This window comes from Equus asinus, chromosome 4 (assembly GCF_041296235.1).
Source record: "Equus asinus isolate D_3611 breed Donkey chromosome 4, EquAss-T2T_v2, whole genome shotgun sequence".
NCBI lineage: Eukaryota > Metazoa > Chordata > Mammalia > Perissodactyla > Equidae > Equus > Equus asinus.
In genome coordinates this window covers 46,492,285-46,515,288 of record NC_091793.1, presented here as the reverse complement: position 1 = coordinate 46,515,288, position 23,004 = coordinate 46,492,285, and the positions used below count along the sequence as shown (strand labels likewise).

General features: G+C 36.2%; 1 protein-coding gene across 2 annotated transcripts in view; it reads left to right on the top strand.

Moving 5' to 3' along the window:
• Positions 1-23,004, top strand: part of LRRIQ1 (leucine rich repeats and IQ motif containing 1) — a 225,161-nt gene that overhangs the window by 14,459 nt on the left and 187,698 nt on the right. For both annotated transcript variants that reach the window (XM_070507201.1, XM_070507200.1), the window contains one exon: positions 3,732-5,366. In XM_070507201.1, the coding sequence (XP_070363302.1) occupies positions 3,732-5,366 (1,635 nt within the window). The remainder of the gene's footprint in view (positions 1-3,731; positions 5,367-23,004) is intronic.

Genomic DNA, 23,004 nt, shown 5'->3' with positions numbered 1-23,004 from the left:
CATCAGAAACTCTCCTTGAAATAGAATGTCCTGAAAATGAAAATAACCTGGTTCAGTGAGTGAACATGTCTATATAAAATTGTAATTCTAAATTTCGTTTAAGGTTTGAGGAAACATACTATTATGGACATTTCATTATGATTGAGGATTGTTATAAAAAGTTACTGCAGTTTTGAACACAACTAATTGTTTTAAATAACCCCTTTGAATTTAAGATTAAGACATTTATTTAGTTTTAACTTTTGTTTACTCCATAGTTTTTATATAAAATTACTTGAAGTAATTACAAGTATAAAGTAGATAAAATTTCCCATAATCCTGTTATCCAGCTAAACAGTATAAACAGTATTACCCTTGATTGTATTTTCTTCAACTCTTTTCTTTATTTATATAAGCACACTCTTGAACACAGGTTTATACTGTCCATCTTTAAATAAAAACGTTGGTTAGGCATGTAAAGAGACAGGTTCATATGAATGACAAGAAAAAAAGACAATAGTAGCTCACCTGCAGGTAATCCAAATGTTGGAGTTAGGAGAGCCATTAGAGTACCTCTAACTATCATGCAATAGCAAGATGATTAAACAGATAGGTGATGTAAAAAGAGAATTAGAATCTATAGTGAAGTATCAAGTGTACAAGCAGAGTTGAAAAGTTCCATATATAAAATTAAAAATTCAGTGGATAAGTTTAACAGATTTGACATAGCAGCTGAAAGCATTAGTGAAACTGAAGAGAAGTGAATAGAAAATATCCAAATTAAAGTACAGAGAGGACAAAAAGTGAGAAAAGCAGAAAATAGCACAAGAAGTATGTGATACATAGTAAAAAGATAAAAAATGTCTATAGTAGTAATTTTGGAAGGAAAGGAGAGAGAGAATGGAGCAGAAGCAATGGGTGAAGAGAAAATAGTTGAAATGGTTTCAAATTGTTTTTAAAAAAATCAATCCAAACTTTAAAAGATGATTAAAGATCCCCAAATAAAATCAATACAAAGAAAACCACACCTGGGAATTTAATTTTATAACTACTGAAATTCAAGACAAGGGGGAGAAAAGATCTTAACAGCAGCCAGAGAAAAAAGGCACATTACCTAAAAAGCAGCAACGGTAAACTGTTAGCTGACTTTTTGAGTGAAACGATGGAAAGAAGAAGACAGAACAAAAATTAAGTCCTAAGTATTAATGGCTTCTTTGATCATCAGTGTTCTTTGAATTGTAAGTCTTCCCCTGCTTTCTGGACTCAGTTTTCATTTCCTGGAGTACATACCTAAATACTTGTCAAAAAACGTTTTTGGATGGCAAATTTTCTCAATCTTTGTATACTTGAAAATATTTTTATTTTGCTTTTAAAACTGAATGATGAGTCTCATTGGCTGTAGAATCCAGGTTTATTACCATTTAGTTTAAACAATTTAAAGATATTGCTCCCTATTTTTGCCTATGCTACCTATGTTTACAAATTTGATATTCATTATTTTCTTTTGAAGCTTTAGGATTTTTCACTTTTGACATTCATCCACACACATTTACTGGTTTTCTGTTGTGTGCCAGGCACTTCTGTAAGTGCTGAAGATACAGCCGTGAATAAAACAGAAAAAAGCCCCTGCCTTCAGGGAGCTTACATTCCTTAGGGTTCTGAAATACTGCTAGCATCTGTATGAGTTATCATTGTTTCTATGTGTGTGTAACTCAAATCTTCATTCTATGACCTTTTGTTGATTTTTAAATCATTTTTCTGTTATTCCCTTTTCTTCAGTTTTTCTCATCTCTTTATCTGGAACTCCTAGTAGTCATCTTGGAAATGCTGTGTTGATCCTCTTTATACCTGAATGTCTCATATACTTCATGTCTTTGTTATTTTGTATATTGTTTTGGGAAGGCACCTAATTTTGAAGTTTTTCTTTAGGCAGTCATCTGTTCAGCATTCTGTTTTGATTTTTTGTTTGAGTGAGTCAGATGTTCTTATTTGAGCACTTTCATTTCATTTTTATATAAAGGTATTCTTGTTTAAACATTTTTTCTTAAAAAATTTTCTTTAAGTTTTCATTTAGTTTAATAGCCCTCTTTTCTCAGAAATTGGTTCTTCCTTCTGTTTTTTGAAGTATTTTCATTCTCACCTTCTTTGTGTTAGTTTTCCTCAAATATTTGCTGAATTTTCTTGATCTTAATTGCCAAACCCAAACACAAGATCATTTAATCTGCTGCATAGTAGGGTCTGTAAAGAAGAAAACTGAAACCCCAGGCTTGTGGCAAGGAAAGAGGTTTACTACTGCGGAAAGGCAGCCAGAGGAGGAGATGGGAGTTATTACTCAGGTCCACCTCCTGCGGGGAAGAAGGTAGGAGTTTTTATCTGCAGTTTTACACAGGGGAGGGAGAGCATGTGGCCTTGCTGGTTGGTGCCTTCCCACCAGCCTTGCATTTAGCCTGAAGACTGAACTTCTTTCCCTTGACTGCCTGGACTTCTGTGGTTAGTTTTCATCTTCAGCTTGCATTTGGCCTTGTGGGGCTGAATCTTGATGTCTGGACCTTGCCTTCCTGGGAGAGACAGCTCACTCATCTACAAAGGAGGGACAGAAAGTCCTGGTTAGTTTTAAACAACAGTTGATTATGTTGAATATGCACAGCTGCAGTTAGCAAAGCTTATCTCAAAGTTTTTTGCTCTCGGGAAGATTTTTTAACCTCTTCATGCTCCGGTTCATGTTTACTTTTGTGTTAGGACTCTAGTGACAATGATATGTTCTCACTTAACTCCACATTATCTCATTTAATTCAGTATGTGCTTAGCTCTTAATGGTTGAGAAAGGATAAGATGTGTGACTAGGCTAGTTCTTCACATTACTTAGACATATGTTCCACCTCACCTTCCTGGTATCATAAGCCTCGCAAAATAATTCCCTGCTTCTGCAGTGTCTGTGCAGCTCCAGGAGTCTCCTTTATCAGAACTCCCAACTCAGAAAGTTTGAAGTACTTTTCTCCTGCACGCATTTTTGCTTGTGGTTTCTCTTGCTTTTTCTCTGTGTCGTTCTGGTTTCATATACTTTTTATCTTCGAGGAATTCCTCAATTTATATCTAGGTGGCTTGGTATAACCATAATATTGGAGTATCAACTTATAATTTGACTGAAGCCCCTAAATATTTAAAAAATGAATACCCTTTAAAATAGATGACTTTAGTTCCTTTTTGTTTTTAGGGCCATTGAGTGGATTCTGACTCCTAGTGACCCTGTGTACAGCAGAGCAGAACTCTGCCCTGTCTTTTTGCACCATCCTCTCACTTTCCAGTTCTATATAGACAATGCTCTGCTGCCATTCGTAGGGTTTTCATGACCAATTTTTTTCGGAAATGAGTGGCCAGGTTCTTCTTCCTAGTCTGTCTTAGTCTGGAAGCTCCACTGAAACCTGTCTACTGTGGGGACCCTGCTGGTATTTGAAATACTGATGGCATAGCTTTCAGCATCACAGCAACATGCAGCTGCCACAGTATGACAACCAACAGACGGGTGGTGTGGTTCCCTGACCAGGAAAGGAATCCCAGCTGTGCTGTGATGAGAGCACCAGGTCTTAACTGCTAGTCTAACAGGGCTGGCTTAGTTCCTCTAAGTGCATTTTATAGTAACTTCATTATGACTTCAGTTTTAGTGTTTGTTTTCAATCTATATTTTAGGTGATAGTTTAATAATATCTCACATTTAGTTTATGCTGACTACTATTTATCTTACTTTATTTTAGGAATTTATTAGAAACTTGCATTTACAAATGGAAGAAGAAAGAATAAGATTTAGAGACCTACAAGAAAAACAGAAAATGCATTTATTAAAACTGCAGCATAATGCAGCTATAAAAATTCAAGCTAAATATAAAGCATTTGTGGCCTACCAAAAATATGGCCCAATCATAAAAGAACGAATAGAAATTAAGAAAAGAAAAGCACAAGAGTGGAAAGAAAAGGAAGCAAAAATTCGACAGATGGAAGAAGAAAAAAGAAAAAGATTAGAGGAGGAACAAAGGATAGAGGAAGAGATAAAAAAGCAGAAGCAAGAGGAAAGGAAAAGGAGAGAAAAAGAATATGAAGATAAAAAGAACCTTGTGAGAGGAGAAAAAGAGCAACTGCTAAATAAGGAAAAATTAAGATTAAGAGAAGAAGCAAGAAAACAGCAAATAGTAAGTAGAGCATTAAAGAAGGGAGAATGTAATGCCAAACATTTAACTGTTGAAGAGACAACAGAGAATAAGGATGATATAGCCAAAAAGCGAGGGAATGAAAAGTCAGAGAAGTTGGAAGGTGATCCCCTTTGGCTGGTTGAAGAATTGAGTAACAGAGAAAATGCGGATAGACAGCTTGTATTCAAACAATCGATACAAGTGCAATTAAAAGAATCTATATCAAACCAAGCAATTTTGGCAGAATTTAAAATGGAAGAAAAAAATGAAAACCTGGGAAAACAACAATGTTCACAAAAATTGGTCAAGCAAGAAAGAAAACTTGAAAATATAGACAAAAAGAATGAATTGGAAAACCCAGATCTAAAAGAAAATGTGACAGAACAGTTTCAGCTGCAAGAATTAAAGTCACAAACACAAAAAGAGGAACTCATGAAACCTGCTATTAATGAGAATGTGAGACAAGAAACCCAAATCATAATATTAGGACATAATCAAGAAATTATTGGGGAGAAAAACAATGAAGCGCAGACAGTAACTAAAGATAATCAACACAATAAGATACAAAAAGTGGAAAAAGAGGAGAGAGAACAGAATGGAACATTGTATAAAGAGAATAATATTTCAGTGATGTCAATGAAACAAAAACTACTACCACTAAAATTAGATAATTCTGAAGATATATGCAAAAATGTAATACTACAAGAAAAAGAAAGAGATTTAAAATCTAAAGAAACTCAAGAGAACTCAAAAGACAATGCTCTGAATACTGATGTGATTTTTAACGTCAGTGATGCCACGATCAAAGTAGAAGGCAAAATAAACAAGCAAAATTATATTTTAGGTAGACAGTCTCCTTGTGAAGACTTGGGTGGCTGTAATGCAAAAAACTCCTTGATTTTTAAAGAGGTAAACTCTGTGAAATCTCAAATGAAAGAAATTCCAGAAGAAGGTCATGAAAATAGAGCTGAATGTGAAATTATCCTGACCTGCTCTGTACCAGAGCCAGCAATTCTGTCTTCCATTGAAGAAAAGAGGCTAGCTTGGATGAAATCATTTAAACCTTGGTTTGAAATTTTCAAGGAAAGTCAACAAAAGAAAATTGTTAAGAGAAAGAGACTTGTAAAATGCCCAGCAAACACCATGCCCCCTTTGAATACACTAGAAATTCTTCGGTGTGGCCCTTGGAATACTTTACAGCAGGTATTTTAAAATTTTGTAATACTTTTTCAGATGTAATAGCAATTAGCAAGTGTAACTTTTAATATCTTAGTAGAAGGCATATTTTGTATCCAAGAATTCTGTCTCTTACTGAAGTTGCTAATGAAATATTGCCCCCATTTGAGAGACATGGATATATTTAAAAGATCTCCTCAGTTAAAATTATTCAGGGTGTCTTCTCCCTTAGTGAAGCGCTATAAAAAGCTTCAGTTTATATCTTGAAGGCTGTGTCCAAGGGACCTATAGCCATTACTAAGCTTCCGAGAGGGGAGGCACCAGGACTGTAGGGTTGAATTAGTGTGAAACTCCTAACTTGATATTCAGGTTTGGGTTTGCTTTAGCCTTGGGCCACAACACCACCTGGTGGCTTCTTTTGGAATGAAATGGATTTTCCTAGTACTTGACGGGTGCTGTGAAAGAAGGGCTTACAGTGGAAGACTCTAGAATTTCTATTTTGAAACCTGATTATTTAGCCTTGTGCCAAATAAACATGATGCATATATGCTTGAAATTTAAAAGAATTCTCACCAAATACTACTAGTTTTCTATGTTTATGGAGACCATAGTTTCAGTCAAAATTAAGACAGAAGCTAACAAATGTGTAGAAAAACAGGAAAGAATAGTGTAGTAGTGCAATAGTGCAACTCAAATAGTGCAATACTAGAATAGACTAATGATTAGAATACATATATTTAGCTAGGACCTGAATCTCAAATATATCCAATAAAGACTGACAGATGCCTAGGATGGGAAACATTCATATTAATATATATGCATTATTTTATTCATTCACTCAGCAAATATTCATCTGTCCAATGTGATCATTCAATATTTATTGTTGGACCAAATGAACAGAAACAAAACCCAGTCTTTGTCCTTATGGAGCTTACTGTGGTGGATAAAAAGGCATTAAATAAATAAATACGTTGTTATAGATCATGATAATTGCTGTAAATAAGCTTTCAGGGTATTCTGTGAGAGGATAATAAGATAGTGGGGTTTAAAGAGATCTTTGGGGTGTGAAAGAGCAGCATAAGGAACAGGAACTACTTTGAATTGTCCTCTGTTTCCTAGGCTATAGAGCTACATGTAGAATCTCTCATTAGTTCTTCTATTACTTTTTTTCTTTGGCTACATTATCTCTAGAATCATTCCTTTTCTACTTTCCCTAAGATGTTGCTGCAGGCTTTCTGAATTGATGACATTAAGCTTCTAATTATTTTAAGTAATTTTCCTCATTAATACCTGTTTGGGGTAGGCATGAGTGACAGCTTCAGGTCTGCAGTATACTTATTTCAAAAGGAAAACTGAAGTTAGAGAAACACTGATGCTTTTCTCTTTCCTTGTGGGTCTCTGTTCTGTCCAATGAGGAGAACACTGAGAAAGTGAAGATATGTGAAACTCTTTCTCCTTGATGTGTTTTCTCCTGCCCACTCTGTTCCTTCTGTGAAATTCCTGTCAATTTACATAAAGTGAGAATTAACCCTTTCTTCTTAGAGCAAGGCCTAACAACTTGTAGTGTGTATACAGATCTCCTGGGGATTTGTTAAAATGTCAGTTCTGATTCATTAGGTCTGGTGATCAACCCCAGTGTTCTGCATTGTTGCAATGCCCCTGAGTGATGCTCTTGTGCTGATCCATGGGCTCATTCAAGTAGCAATGTTCTAAAAGACGCTGTTATCTTCTGACCACTACTCAAAGCAAATATTTTAAACATTTAAGTTTTCTTTGAAGCATCAAATACACAGTGTAAAGATAAAAAATATATGTGAATGTGCCCTATAAATATATAATGTTTATAATACATGTTTATATATATTATAAAATTATATAAATTATATATTATATAAATTATGCTATATAAATTATATACTATATAAATATATATGTTATGAATATATAATGTGCCCTATAAATGCTGAAGTGTTGTAAAATACCATCTTGTGATGACTCTGTTTGGCAGATGGCTTATAGTGTCTTCATTTACCACTGCTACTGAACCATGACTCACTCTTACTTTGATTTTCTAATCACTTAGCCTCATGTCTTTGTCCTTATCTTGCTCGCCCACTGCCATCTTTAGAAGGTCCTTCTGGAGAGGACCTTTAGAAGAGAAAAATTTACTCTTCTGCAATTTTACCCAGTAATGAATTCATTTTGCATATATTAGTCTCTCACCTTAAGCCTTCAGGGCACAAATTAAGGTCTGTCTCATGTCCATACTTCTTTATGTATTGCCAAACAAATAATGGTTTTCATTACTTGACTGTGGGGTGGATGAGGGGGAGGATGGATAAGTCGAATTGAATGTTAATCATATCTCCATATTATTACTAGCTTCACAATTTAGATAGAGTGTATTGATTAAAAGAAAATTAACAAAAATTATTTGAGTGTAATTTGATACAGTACTAACAAGCCCTGTATGGAGTGTGATTAGGGTTCTAATTTTCATTTTCTGGCTGTGTCACCGTGAGCAAGGTGCTTGACCTTTCTGAGCCTCAGTTTTGTCTTCTATAAACTGGAGGAGCAATACCTATTTCATAGATTGCTGAGTTTTAAAATAGTATATATGAAGAATCTTGTCTAGGGATTCTAATACATTTAATAGTCATTGTTAAAAATGGATCTCAAGCATCTGAAGAGAAAAGTCAATGGATTTTTGAGGGCTGCTTGATTTCTCAAAGAAGTTGTAAAGTTGAAAATGCTGGACCACCCACTGTATGCAATAATAGACCAAAGGGATATGACTGAGAGCAATGATTGTTGACAACTGAGATATTTTTATTTTTCCTAGTTTTAGTGTTTTAACAATTCATTTTTCTTTTATTTTTTGTATTTTGCTACTAATGGTAACTTGCTTTAAATAACAAGCACAAAAAAGTGTACTATGCTTAAGGATATTGATATGGCTTTATAACATGGCATGAATGATAACATTTTAGTTGCTGATTAACTTTTAGATCAGAATGTCTCATTTCCCTTATACAAGGCAAATTACGATAAACTGGTGGTGTGATGGTACATGGCTGACTTTTTTAACATTAATTTTCTATTAAGGTAACATTGATCTATAGTATTGTTACTACACAAAATTGGGGTTCTCTGGCCCAATGTGCATTTAAAAAAAGCCAATTATTACAGCATCAGTTTTTGGGAAAAGAAATGTAGCTTTATTTTGCGAGATCGATCTGAAAGGGATGGGGGCATGTGCCCTAAGATTTGTCTCCCTGATTCAGGATTTGAGGTAAAGTTTAAGAGGTTAGGGAGATCAGGCTGGCACATGGAAATACTGACTAGACAGGTTTTGATTGGTGGGCTTTAGGCATTTATGGTAATGTCCTAAACATTTATGGTAAGGTGGGGAAGGAATTTTAACACTGGATCTTCCTGGATGATGGACCCCTTGCTTCTGATAAGAGTCTGACTTTTAAATTCTGGTCATGTTCTGGTCCTTTGGTTCCATGAGGAGGAGAATCTTTGGTTCTATGGTCATTTCAGGTCAATATTTCTTCTTCTGTGCATGCTCTGGCTATGTGACTTGGCAAATTTTCTGAAAGACAATTCTTAAATCACTCTGTTTCTATGAGATGGAGTCTGTTCAAACTGGCTCTGGGGGGCTTGTGGTTACAAATCCCCCCTTTTGTTGTTCATTCCTCAATCTTGAGAGGATGGGGTAACAACTGCTCTAGTTGTTTCCTGCTGGTAAGGGGCATAGGCATAACAAGGACTTGAAGAATGACCAGCTTTTAATTGTTAACTACTCATGAGTTCTGGAGTGTGGTTCCAAGAGGGATTGATATCTTTGGGTCTCTGGGAATAGACTTGACAAGAGAATTGAGAATCATGAGCCTGAACAGAAGGTGTAACGAGACCATCGCCAAAGGACCTATTAGTAAGTATAGCCATGCCCCATTGGGAAGAAATCCTTATTTATAAACCTTATTTATAAAGAGATGTTGATGTGGGAGGGAAGGCAACATCCCTATCTTGGCTTTAGGATACTGTAAATGTTTAAAACAGGTGTACAGTGCATGTCCAACTGGCCACATCAGGCCTTTTTGTAAAAACAAGGTTAGGCCAAATTAATTTTAAACCAAATGGCTTCCTCATATATTCTAATATATCCTATTGCTTTCTCTTTATTCATCATTTTCTCCCTTTTTATTGAAAAGCATTGATGATCAGTGCAACACCCCTTAGCACCAGGATATTTTCTGCCTGCCCTCGGTCCATCAAGTCCCTTGGTGCTAGGCCTTTATCATGTAGCTTTGCCTAGTTATCCACATTGGGAATAAATAATAGACTAGAGTGAGTGAGTGTGTGTGTGTGTGTGTGTGTGTGTGTGTGTGTGTGTGTATAAACAGAGGAAGTTTTTCATATGTTTTTTCCAATTAATTTTAGATTGTTGCACAAACATTGTACATGTGCTTTTGTGACTCTTTATGCTTACATTGTTTACAATTATAGAAAATACTAGTTTTAAGATTAGTTCTTAAGCTTTATCAAAAATAATCTTTATCAGAAAGGGAAATTTGTCCAGAGTCATAAAATTGACCAAACCATTTCAAGTTGTTGAGCCATCATTACTTTAGCTTGCATACCAGACTTAACAACACTGAGTAAAGAAAATAGTAATCAGTTTGAATACTATGACTAATACTGGAATTCCAATGAGTAATAGAAATAGGAATTGTAATCTGGATCACAAAAAGGAGCCAATACCTGAGGGAAGCCAATCAAATAAATCAAGACTGGCTATAGGACTGCTCAAGGCATTCACCTCCTTTCTCATGTGCTTTAACAAGAATGACACATTGGAAGATTCATCAGTATAAAGACATAGCATTCAGTTTGAATAACTGCACATGTACCACCTTGGGATGCTCTTAGAATCTCTAAGGCCATTCTATTTTGAAGGACAGCCTTCCTCATTAAAGGCACTTCAGTATTTAACAAGGCTATTCCTGCTTGACTGTCATTAAGGGCTTGTTGAGTAAATTTAGTCAGAGCTTGTATATGTGATATCTTCTAGCCCCAAGGAAGGAACAAATATAGTCATAGTGGTCATAGCATTGGAACACTGAATGAGCCCATCTAGCCTTCAGGAGAGGAAGATTGGCAACAGATGTAAGCTCAGGGTGAATCCTTCCTTGCATCCAAGGGAAACCCAGGGTGCAGCATCCTAGCCATCCAAGTGGTAGCCAAGGCTAGAGGATTGTTCCACATAACCACTGAGTTCCATTAAGAGCCACCCCGTAAATGCTTGGTGATCAAGCCCAGTCTGTTGCAAACCAATCACTTTCTTTAAGTATGATAGCATTTTGACATGACTCGGGGGATATCCATCCCATATTTTGAGTACAATTTGGTAGATTTTGTTGAGAATGATTTCTTTGTTCCCAGCATAAAGGTGCCAGTGCATGTAAAGATCCATGACTAAGAGTAAGCCAAACATATCCATCCCAAATTTGTGTAAAACTTCCCATAGTTCTCACAGTAATCAGTCTTCTTTTGTTTATTTGCAAGTTGTTGGGATAATTGTATTGTCCAAGTAAGACAGAAAGAGTAGCTGTGCCCCTATATCATTATCAGTATGGGCTATTGGCCTCATTTCAGGATCATAATTAGGAGTATTGGATGTACTATGAACACTGGAGCTAGATCTTTCCATCATAATAAATTGCTTTAAAGCTTTCCAATCCATATCTCATAAGGAAGAAACCCACCAACGTAACCCCGATGTACTAGAAAGGGGAAGTTGACCACATATCCAACAATTTGACTGATTTTTGTGTGTAGCAAAGGAATGTGTCCATTGTAAAACAACATTGCCATCAGAGGCTCATTAAGATGTGGATTGGAAAAACAAACATAGTTTTAGGAAAATCTTAAATGGTATTTTTGTGATTAATCAAAAGGGTTTTGTAATCAGGTTCTCATCTATCTTATAGAGTTAGTGGAGAATAAGGTATTGTGGTGGGTAAAAAGCTAAGGCAATCTAGAAATTAATTATTGTAGTAATTATGTAGGGTTTAAACATTACGAGGATTTAAATGAGGAGATATAAGGTTAGGAATACAGGCCTGGTCTGGAGCCTTGGGACAGCTGTCTACATCAGATGCCATCTTCTTCTCATCCTGGTTTGGAGATACTGGTATTGGTCAGTCAAAGTTGGGTGTCATAAAAGGAGTTGAAACCCACTTAGCCTAGTACCTGGAGATCCAAGAGTTTCTTCAGTTTTTGTTGCTTTTTTTTTTTAAAGACTGAAACCAAAATGAGAATTCTTTTTTTTTGAGGAAGCTTGGCTCTGAGCTAACATCTGTGGCCAATCTTCCTCTTTTATTTTTCTCCCCAAAGCCCCAGTACATAGTTGTACATCCTAGTTGTAAGTCATGCTAGTTCTTCTATGTGGGATGTCGCCACAGCATAGCTTGATGAGCAGTGTGTAGGTCCGTGCCCGGGATCCAAACTGGTGAGCCCTGGGCTGCTGAAGTGGAGCATGCGAACTTAACCACTCAGCCATGGGGCCAGCCCCCTGTTTTTTCTGAAAAGTACCTTATGCTCAGTTAGAGGTTCACAGGAATACACTTGGGTAGAACTGCTGGCTGTAGGCCTCCATGGTCGCCCAGTGTTTGGATGATTGATCCTTCTGTTTCCTCTTTTCTGTGAAGGACATTACCTGTTTGAGAATTATAAAGGGGACGAAGGAGGTCCTGACTGGAAATGGGTACTATTTTTACTTGTGAATGGTGTATCCAAGGTTTAACTCCTTTAAATTTTACTGAAAAATGTGTAACCAGAAGGACTTCATAGGGTCCACTCCACTTAGGTAGCAGTTGGTCCTCAGGGTGTTGACTTTTCCAAGTCTTGAGGAGGACCCAATCCCTTGGGCTTTTGCAGTGCAGGGGAAAGTCTGTAGGAAACATTAACTGGCTAGAAGCATATTTATGTATAGCAGATAAACAAGCACCTAGAGACTGTACACATTTTATAGCATCCAATTCTTTTACAATATGACCATTTTCAAGATTGTAATAAAACGTAGTCTTAAGGGAGGATCTCCCATATAACATTTTATAAGGGCTCAATTCAAGCCTACTTCTAGGGGCTACTCTTACCCTAAGCAGGGCAACTAGCAATACCTTATCCCATGTTAGGTAGGTCTCCTGACATATTCTGGCCATTGTTTTCTTTCAGGTCTGGTTCATCTTGTCAGTCTGTCCTGTAGACTGAGGTCTCCATGAAGCATGTAACTTCCATTGTATTCCGAGGGCTCCAGACATCTCTTGTGTTACTTTGGCTATGGAAGCTCCTTCATTGTTGCTTTGAATTGAACGAGGCAGCCTAAAACAAGGGATAATTTCTTTTAGTAAGGGCTTTGTTACTTTGGAAGCCTTTTCTGTCCTCCATAGAAAGCCTTCTACCCATCGTGCGAACGTATCCACAAATACCAGCAAATATCTGTAATTTTCCATGGCTCGTGATATAATGGTAAAGTCTGTTTGCTCATCATCTTCTGCTTCTGTCCCTTGGGTTTTCATCCCTTTGATTATTGGTGGTGGCCCAGTTTTGGGATTGTTTCTAGTTCAAATCAAGCAATTTTGTGCTACCTTTTGGATAGTCCTTTGCATTTGTGGACCAACAATAAAAACTTTTGTAATTAATGATAGATTGCATCTTTCCCATATGGGTTTCTTGATGTAGGTGAGTAATGATTTTTTTCATTAAGTGCTGGGTATAATCACTAGTCCCTCTTCATTATAAATCCAGCCATCCTTTTTCTTTTTTTGCTTTTGGTAAGAAAGATTGGCCCTGAGCTAACATCTGTTGCCAATCTTCCTATTTTTGCTTGAGGAAGATTGTCCCTAAGCTAGCATCTGTGCCAATATGCGTCTATTTTCTATGTGGAATGCCACCACAGCATGGTTTCATGAGCAGTGTGTAGGTCCATGCCTGGGATCTGAAGCCGTGAAATCCAGGCTGCCAAAGCAGAGCACATGAACTTAACCACTAGGCCACCAGGCCAGTCCCAAACCCAGCCTTCTTTAGTTGTTTGGTACTGATTACCATCTGGACCTCATGAGTCTGTATAAAATCCCCATTAATCTGCTCTATTTAAATCCATTTCTGAATAGTGAGGCTTAAACTGGGGCAGATCCACACTTGGGATGGGTGCTAGGGCCTTAGGATTTGAATTTTGGGTTGTGGCTGCCTGTTTTGCAGCCTGATCAACCAAATTATTTCCTTTAGCTATATAACTATAAGTCTTTTGGTGGCCCAGGCAATGTACTATGGCCACTTTTTGCATCATCATAACAGACTCTAATAAGGCCAGTATCTATTCCGCATATTTAATCTCCTTTCTTCTTGATCTTAGTAGACCTCTGTCTTTCATATGGCCCCAAGTGCATGCAATGACAGAAGGCGTACTTATAATCAGTATAAATGGTTGCCTTTCTCTTAGCTCCAAGATGCAAGGCTGTCATGAGGGCTATGACTTCTGCCTTCGGGGCATAGGTACGTGGAGGGAGGGCTTCTGCTTCTAGGACTTCCAGAAGAGTTTCTATTGCATACCCAGCCTTTCAAAGTCCACGGTCCATGAAGCTGCTCCTGTCAGTAAATATTTCCATAACTGGATTCTCCAAAGGCTAGTCAGTCGGGTCTGCTAGAATAAATTTCTCCAATTATTTGTGTATAATCATGGACAGCTTCTCTTGTTGTAGTGGGAAGGAAAGAGACTGGATTTAGGGGGGATACTGCCTTTAATTTTACATTCAGGTTGTCCAGTAGTATAGCCTGAAATTTGCCCAGTCAGCCTGAAGTAAACAAATATTCACCTTTTGGTTCCAGTAGAGGTAGCGCACAGCGTGGAGTTTGTACAGTATTGGCTACCCCAGGGTAAATTTTTCAGACTCTTGTAAAAGGTCACAGGTCACGGCTATAGCCTGGAGGCAAACTGGCCACCCTTGGGTTACTACAATAGGCAGTTGTTTGGAAAAGTAAGCCCCTGGCCTTCTGGCAGTGCTGAAATTCTGAGTTAGCACTCTAAGGCTTACACACTGTCGTCTGTTTGTGGTGAGGTAGGGAAGGGATTTTAACACTGGATCTTCCTGGATGACCAAATCCTTGCTTCTGATAAGAGTCTCACTTTTAAGATCTGGTCATGTCCTGGTCCTTTGGTTCCCTGAAGAAGAGAATCTTTGGTTCCGAGGTCATTTCAGGTCAATGTTTCTTCTTCTGCACATACTTTGACTACGTGATTTTGAAAATTTTATGAAAGATAATTCTTAATCGTTCTGTTGAGAAGAGAGGGTCTGTTTGAACTGGCTCTAATGGGCTTGTGGTTACAACATTCTATAAATTTCAGGTGTACATTGTTATATTTCTACATTTGTGTAGACTACATTGTGTTGACCACCAAAAGTCTAGTTGCCATCCGTCACCGTATACATGTGCCCTTTACCTCTTTTGCCCTTCCACCACCTCTTTCCCCTCTGGTAACCACCAATTTGTTCTCTGTGTCTATGTGTTTCTTTGTTGTTGTTGCTTTATCTTCCACTTATGAGTGAAGTCATAATGTACATGACTTACTTGAAATTAGATTTTCTTTCATTTAAACCACAAATCATACCTCAGATTCAGTCTCTACAGCTGATTTTTTAAACAATATTATTTCTCTGGATTGAATAGATTTGAGATGGTGGCACAGAACAGATGTTCTGCAAAATGCAAAACGTAGAGTCGTTGCTTTTGTTACTTTTGTAATTACAGTTTACCATAGATGACTGATACTCCTTGGGTTGAACTCAAGAATAATTAAGAGTGAACTCTCAAAAACTACAGAGCTATTTTAGGTCATTTCATGTATCATGAGCTGTCAAGGATTTAGGGTAATATAAATGATTAAGTGGAAAACTGATTTGTGATATTTTATTAAAATATAATGAATATAGTTTCTATAGGTAGAACAGTTCATTTTCAAGTCAAGAGATCCTGAAAGTATTAATTTTTCAAATATCTTTATATTACTCTTTATAAGGGAAAGAAACTATTAATGCTATAGACATATTTTAGTTTTGCCATAGGGCTGGGGTGGTTTCTTCATTTACTTACTTAAGAAACATTTAGTGAACATCCACTGTGCTCTGGTTGCTCTTTTTCAGGCTAACCATACAGTGATGAACACCTATGAGTACTAGTTCTAAAATTGACCTTAATTTTTGGAGCATCAAGCAGTTTTATTTATGTGATTATTATCATGCGTGTATCAATAAATGATTAATGTAAAAGTTTATTTTGATCTCGTGTGGAAAAATCTAAGGTAGGGTAGAGAATAAATTGCTATATAATAAGGAAATGTTTTAAATGTTCAATAAAAGGGATCAGGAAATATTATGAAATGCCTCATATTCAAAAGTAGTTACCATTAACAAGGACACTACAGCAGTTGTCACTCCTGTACTATAATTAAATTAAACTATAAAAATTACCATATCCTAATAACTAGAACTTAATTGTGTTTGTATAGTTGACTGTAAGTAGTATATTATTAAATCAAGCAGAATAATATAAATTATAAAGTAATTTAGGTAATTCTTATTATAAAGCTGCAGTTGCAGAGTTGTAGAGTTTTTAAGTGCTAGATTCTAAATGGTGTGTTTATTTTTTAGTAGAGTCAGTTTTCCAATTACAGAGTTTATTGTATCTCTTTGTGGACAAATTAAATGAGCGTTATCTTGACACAAATGGGTGAATATTTTTCTTTCTGAAAAATTATAAAAAAGAAATTTATTTCAAAATTGTTTTAGATTATGAATAATTTATAAATTCCTAAAATAATTTTGAAACTAGAAAGTTTTACTCCCTCGAAGTTTTTTAAATATCGATTATTGCTTTTGCTACTTAATGCAAGGAGTAGACTTAATCTCTTCTTTATATCTCCATGAACGTATGGTCTTCTCATTCACTTACATAAATATGTAAATACAAAACTTTTAGTTTAATTTAATGCACAGGAAATGTTCCATATGAATAGGAGTCACTGCACTTAAGAATTTTATACTTTTCCATCTTTCTGAAGCAATAATGCTTTCAATTTCAGTACAATATTTTTTGAATTTCTGCTTTAAGTATGATATACATTAGACTCTTCTTACAAAGCTAATAATTTTTAAATTGTTATTCAGTATATGGGAAACGTGGCCTTAGGATTTTTGATGTGGCAATATGAAAGTATTCTCACTATAAAGTCATTTAACTTATATAGTTATTTCAGTACATGGACTCAATTATAGTAAGGAACCAACATACTATCATAGTATTCCTCTGACATTTTACTTAGATGAGAGCTCTTGAGTTTACTAAGTGGAATGTTTTTTAGTAATCCCAAAATATTTCTATCTGACATATTCTTGTAGAACTATAAGTGTAATTTTTAATATACATATAAAAAAGTTGAATACATTCTTTGATATTGAATTTTCCTGAGTTTAAAAGACTGACACTAAAACGAAAAGTTCCTTAAGAAAAAAAGCTTTATGAAGTGGAGTCCACACTATCTCAATAACAAGAAATGTTGTAAATGTATGGTCTTCAAAATGTTTGAAAAATACAGAAAAAAATTACTAGTCATGATTTGTTATACCACAGATTCTATATCATCTGTGTATATTATATTATTCAGTAGTAAGGAATGATTCATACCTTTATAATACAGAAGAGTTGTGATAGAATGTTGTTTGCATTGCATGGTTCAAGTATTATTGAGTGGTTCTGCTTATTACAGGTTTTATAATATCTCTTCTCAGTCAAACTTTCTTTTTTTCTGGAAGATAGCTGAGCTATTCTAGTTGAAGTGTGGCAGGTAGGTTGGACACAAAATCCATCCCCTGACCTGTTGTAGCTCCTGGTACTATACAGATATCCATAGGATACTGCCAAACACAGGTCTTAAACATTTTTGTCGTGCAATCCTGAAAATAATGCCAAGGATATGAAAAACAAGGAAAGTGAATTTGGTGAAAAATGAGGGAATGAGCTAATAAATTATTATATTATTGCTTCTATGCATATTACTTTTGAACTTGAATTGGTTGTGGATGATTGCATTATTTTGCATTTCAATATGGGGAGCAAAAGAGACCAGATAGTTTAAATGAAACTGAGCTGTTAATAAATGTGTGTTTGAATAAACAACATTACTTTTTGTTTTGTTTTGTATTTTTTTATTTTTATTGAGTTAATGATAGGTTACAATCTTGTGAAAATTCAGTTGTACAATATTGTCTGTCAGTCATGTTGTAGGTGCACCCCTTCACCCTTTGTGCCCACCCCCCACCCCACCTTTCCCCTGGTAGCCACTAATCTGTTCTCTTTGTCTACATTTTTAGATTCCTCATATGAGTGGAGTCATACAGAGATTGTCCTTCTCTAACTGGCTTATTTCACTTAACATGATTCCCTCAAGGTCCATCCATGTTGTTGCAAATGGGACGATTTTGTTCTGTTTTACGGCTGAGTAGTATTCCATTGTATATATATATACCACATCTTCTTTATCCAGTCATCTGTTGATGGGCACTTAGGTTGCTTCCGTGTCTTTGCTATTGTGAATAATGCTGCAATGAATATTGGGGTGCATGGGACTTTTGGAATTGCTGACTTCAAGCTCTTTGGGTAGATACCCAGTAGTGGGGTAGCTGGATTGTATGGTAGTTCTATTTTTAATTTTTTGAGGAATCTCCATACTGTTTTCCATAGTGGCTGCATCAGTTTTCATTCCCACCAGCAGTGTATGAGGGTTCCTTTTTCTCCACAACCTCTGCAACTTTATTGCTATTTGTTTTAGTTATTTTTGTCAGTCTAATGGGTGTAAGGTGATGTCTTAGTGTAGTTTTGATTTGCATTTCCCTGATGATCAGCAATGATGAACATCTTTTCATGTGCCTATTGATCATCTGTATATCTTCTTTGGAGAAATGTCTGTTCATGTCTCCTGCCCATTTTTTGATCAGGTTGTCTGATTTTTTTGTTGATGAGTTGTGTGAGTTCTTTATATATTATGTATATTAAGCCTTTGTCGGATGTATGACTTGCAAATATTTTTTCCCAGTTAGTGGGTTGTTTTCTTGTTTCAATCCTGTTTGCCTTGACGAAGCTCTTTAGTCTGTTGAAGTCCCATTTGTTTATTCTTTCTATTGTTTCCTTTGTCTGAGAAGACATGGTGTCTGAAAAGATCCTTTTAATACTGATGTCAAAGAGTGTACTGCCTACATTTTCTTCTAGAAGCCTTATGGTTTCAGGTCTCAGCTTTAGGTCTACATTTTCTTCTAGAAAACTTATGGTTTCAGGTCTCAGCTTTAGGTCTTTGATCCATTTTGAGTTTATTTTGGTGAATGGTGAAAAAGAATGGTCAATTTTCATTCTTTTACATGTGGCTTTCCAGTTTTCCCAGCACCATTTGTTGAAAAGACTCTTTTCGCCATTGTATGCCCTCAGCTCCTTTGTTGAAGATTAGCTGTTCCTAGATGTGTGGTTTTATTTCTGGCCTTTCACTTCTGTTCCATTGATCTGTGCACCTGTTTTTGTACCAGTACCATGCTGTTTTGATTACTGTAGCTTTGCAGTATGTTTTGAAGTCAGGGATTGTGATGCCTCAAGCTTTGTTCTTTTTTCTCAGGATTGCTTTAGCAATTCGGGGTATTTTGTTGCCCCATATGAATTTTAGGATTCTTTCTTCTATTTCTGTAAACAATGTCCTTGGGATTCTGATTGGGATGGCATTGAATCTGTAGGTTGCTTTAGGTAAAATGGACATTTTAACTATGTTTATTCTTCCAATCCATTTACATGGAATGTCTTTCCATCTCTTTATGTCGTCATCCATTTCTTTCAGAAAAGCCTTGTAATTTTCATTGTATAGGTCTTTCACTTCCTTAGTTAAATTCACCATGAGGTATTTTATTCTTTTTGTTGTGATTGTGAATGGTATTGTGTTCTTGAATTCTTTTTCTTTCAGTTCGTTGTTAGAGTATAGAAATGCTACAGATTTATATAAATTGATTTTATACCCTGCAACTTTGCTGCAGTTGTTGATTACTTCTAACAGTTTTCCAATGGATTCTTTGGGGTTTTCTATATATAAGATCATGTCGTCTGCAAAGAGCAAGAGTTTCACTTCTTCCCTCCCTATTTGGATTCCTTTTATTCCTTTTTCTTGCCTAATTGCCCTGGCCAAAACCTCCAGTACTGTGTTAAATAAGAGTGGTGATAGAGGGCATCCTTGTCTCATTCCTGTTTTCATGGGGATAGTGCTTTGTTTTTGCCCATTGAGTATGATGTTGGCTGTGGGTTTGTCATATATGGCCTTTATTTTGTTGAGGTAGTTCCCTTCTATCCCCATTTTGTTCAGATTTTTTATCATAAATGGCTGTTGGATCTTGTCAAATGCTCTCTCTGCATCTATTGAGGTGATCATGTGGTTTTTATTCCTCAATTTGTTGATGTGGTGTATCACGTTGATTGATTTGTGGATGTTGAACCATCCCTGTGTCCCTGGTATGAATCCCACTTGATCATGATGTATGATCCTTTTGATGAATTGCTGAATTCGGGTTGCTAAAATTTTGTTGCGAACTTTTGCATCTATGTTCATCAGTGATATTGGCCTGTAGTTCTCCTTTTTTGTGCTCTCCTTGTCAGGCTTTGGTATCAGCGTGATGTTGGCCATGTAGAATGTGTTAGGAAGTGTTCCATCCTCCCTAATTTTTTGGAATAGCTTGAAAAGGATAGGTATTAAATCCTCTCTGAAAGTTTGGTAGAATTCCCCAGGAAAGCCATCTGGTCCTGGGGTTTTGTTCTTTGGGATGCTTTTGATTGCTGTTTCAATCTCTTTCCTTGTGATGGGTCTGTTCAAATTGTCTGCTTCTTCTTGACTAAGCTTTGGGAGATTGTAGGAGTCCAAGAATTTATCCTCTAGGTTATCCATTTTATTGGCATATAGTTTTTCGTAGTATTCTCTTATAATCTGTTGTATTTCTGCAGAGTCTATTGTTATTTCTCCTCTTTCATTTCTGATTTTGTTTATTTGAGCTTTCTCTCTTTTTTCTTTTGTAAGTCTGGCTAGGGGTTTGTCAATTTTATTTATCTTCTCAAAGAACCAGCTCTTTGCTTCATTGATCCTTTATACTGCCTTTTTTGTTTCAATAGCATTTATTTATGCTCTGATTTTTATTATTTCTCTCCTTCTGCTGACTTTGGGCTTTGTTTGTTCGTCTTTCTCTAATTCAGTTAGGTGTAGTTTAAGATTGCTTATTTGGGATTTTTCTTGTTTGTTAAGGTGTGTCTGTATTGCGATGAATTTTCCTCTTAATACAGCTTTTGCTGTATCCCATATGAGTTGGTATGGCATGATCCTTTTCATTTGTCTCCAGGTATTTTTTGATTACTTCTTTAATTTCTTCAATGATCCATTGCTTGTTCAATAGCATATTGTTTAGTCTCCACATCCTGTGCCTTTCTCAGCTTTTTTCTTGTAATTAATTTCTAGCTTTATAGCATTATGATCAGAGAAAATGCTTGTTGTTATTTCAATGTTTTTTTAATTTATAGAGGCTTGCCTTGTTTCCCAACATATGGTCTATCCTTGAGAATGTTCCATGCACACTTGAGAAGAATGTGTATTCGGCTCTTTTTGGATGGAGTGTTCTATATATGTCTATTAAGTCCAACTGTTTAGTTTTTCATTTAGCTCCACTGTTTCTTTGTTGCTTTTCTGTCTGGATGATCTGTCCATTGGGGTGTTGAGGTCCCCTACTATTATTGTGTTATTTTTGATCTCTTCTTTTAGGTTTAATAGTTGCTTTATGAACTTTGGTTCTCCTGTGTTGGGTACATAGATATTTATATATTCTTCTTGATGAAGTGTCCCTTTGGTCATTATATATTGGCCCTCTATGTCTCTCTTTACCTGCCTTATCTTAAAGTCTCTTTTGTCTGATATAAGTATTGCAACACCTGCTTTCTTTTGTTTGCCATTAGCTTGGAGTATTGTCTTCCACCCCTTCACTCTGAGCCTGTGTTTGTCCTTGGAGCTGAGGTATGTTTCCTGGAGGCAACAAATTGTTGGATCTTAATCTTTAATCCATCTTGCCACTCTGTGTCTTTTTATTGGAGAGTTCAATCTGTTTACATTGAGGGTGAGTATTGATGCATGAGGGCTTAATGCTGTCATTCTGTCACTCATTTTCCAGTTTTCCTGTGTTTCCTTTTTTTCTCACCCTGTGTGTTTTAGCCTACCCATTGACTTCTGCAATTTCTTATGCTGAGTTTCTTAGATTTTTCCTTATTTGTGTTTTGTGTCTCTGTTCTGTTTTTTAGTTTAGTGGCTACCCTGAAGTTTGTATTCAGAATCTTGTGTATAGCATAGTCCATTTTCTGGTGATCTCTTACTTCCTTAGTCTAGACTGATCCAGTCCCTTTCCTCCTCCCCTCCTAAATTATTATTTTCATCTCTTATTCCAACTTGTGTTGTGAGTTTGTGGTTAGAGTGATAAGATTGTCTTTGCTTTGGTGACTTCCTTCCCTTTATCCTAATGCTATAGTTAAATATTTGCTATCCTATTCTGATTCTATCTATTTGTCTCCCTACTCTGTGTTTTGTGACCCCTTCCCCCCTTTATTTCTTTTTTCAGGTATGAGAGCCTTCTTGAGGATTTCTTGTAGTGGAGGTTCTTGTGGCTACGAAGTCCCTTAGCTTTGGTTTGTCCGGAGAATATTTAATTTCTCCCTCATATCTGAAGGATATTTTTGCTGGATAGAGTATTCTTGGCTGAAGATTTTTATCCTTTAAAGTTTTGAATATGTCATTTCAATCTCTCCTAGCTTGTACGGTTTCTGTAGAGAAATCTGCTGAAAATCTGATATGGGTTCCTTTGTATGTTATTTTCTTCTGCCTTGCTGCCCTGAGTATTCTTTCTTTGTCATTCATTTTTGCCTTTTTTACTACTATATGCCTTGCAGTAGGTCTTTTTACCTTGACAAATCTAGGAGATCTGAAAGCTTCCTCCACACACATTTCTGTCTTAATCCCTAGATTTGGGAAGTTCTCTTCTATTATTTCATTGAGCACACTTTCTGCTCCATTTTCCTTTTCCATGCCCTCAGGAATTCCAGTTATTCTTGAGTTGCATTTTCTCATTGAGTCAGCTATTTGTCTGAGATTTTCTTCAGTTTTTTAAATTCTTAGTTCTCTTTCTTCCTCTGCCTGGAGCCGTTCAGCCTGTCTATCTTCGATTATGCCAATTTGCTCCTCTATGGTGTCTACATGGGCATTCAGGGAATCCGTATTCTGTTTTATCTGATCCATTGTATTTTTAATCTCTAGTATTTCTGATTGATTCTTCTTTATAGTTTCAATCTCTTGTGAAGTAACTCCAGAACTTGACTTGTTTCTCTATATTTCCCTTTACCTCATTGAATTTTTTGATGATAGCTATTCTGAACTCATTTTCACTTAGTTTACCTATTTCCAAGTCCTCAGGACATAATTATCTATTTTTATTGTTTTCCTTTTAGACTGGAGCTTTTATAAATTCCTGGATGGTAGAGGAGCGGTTTT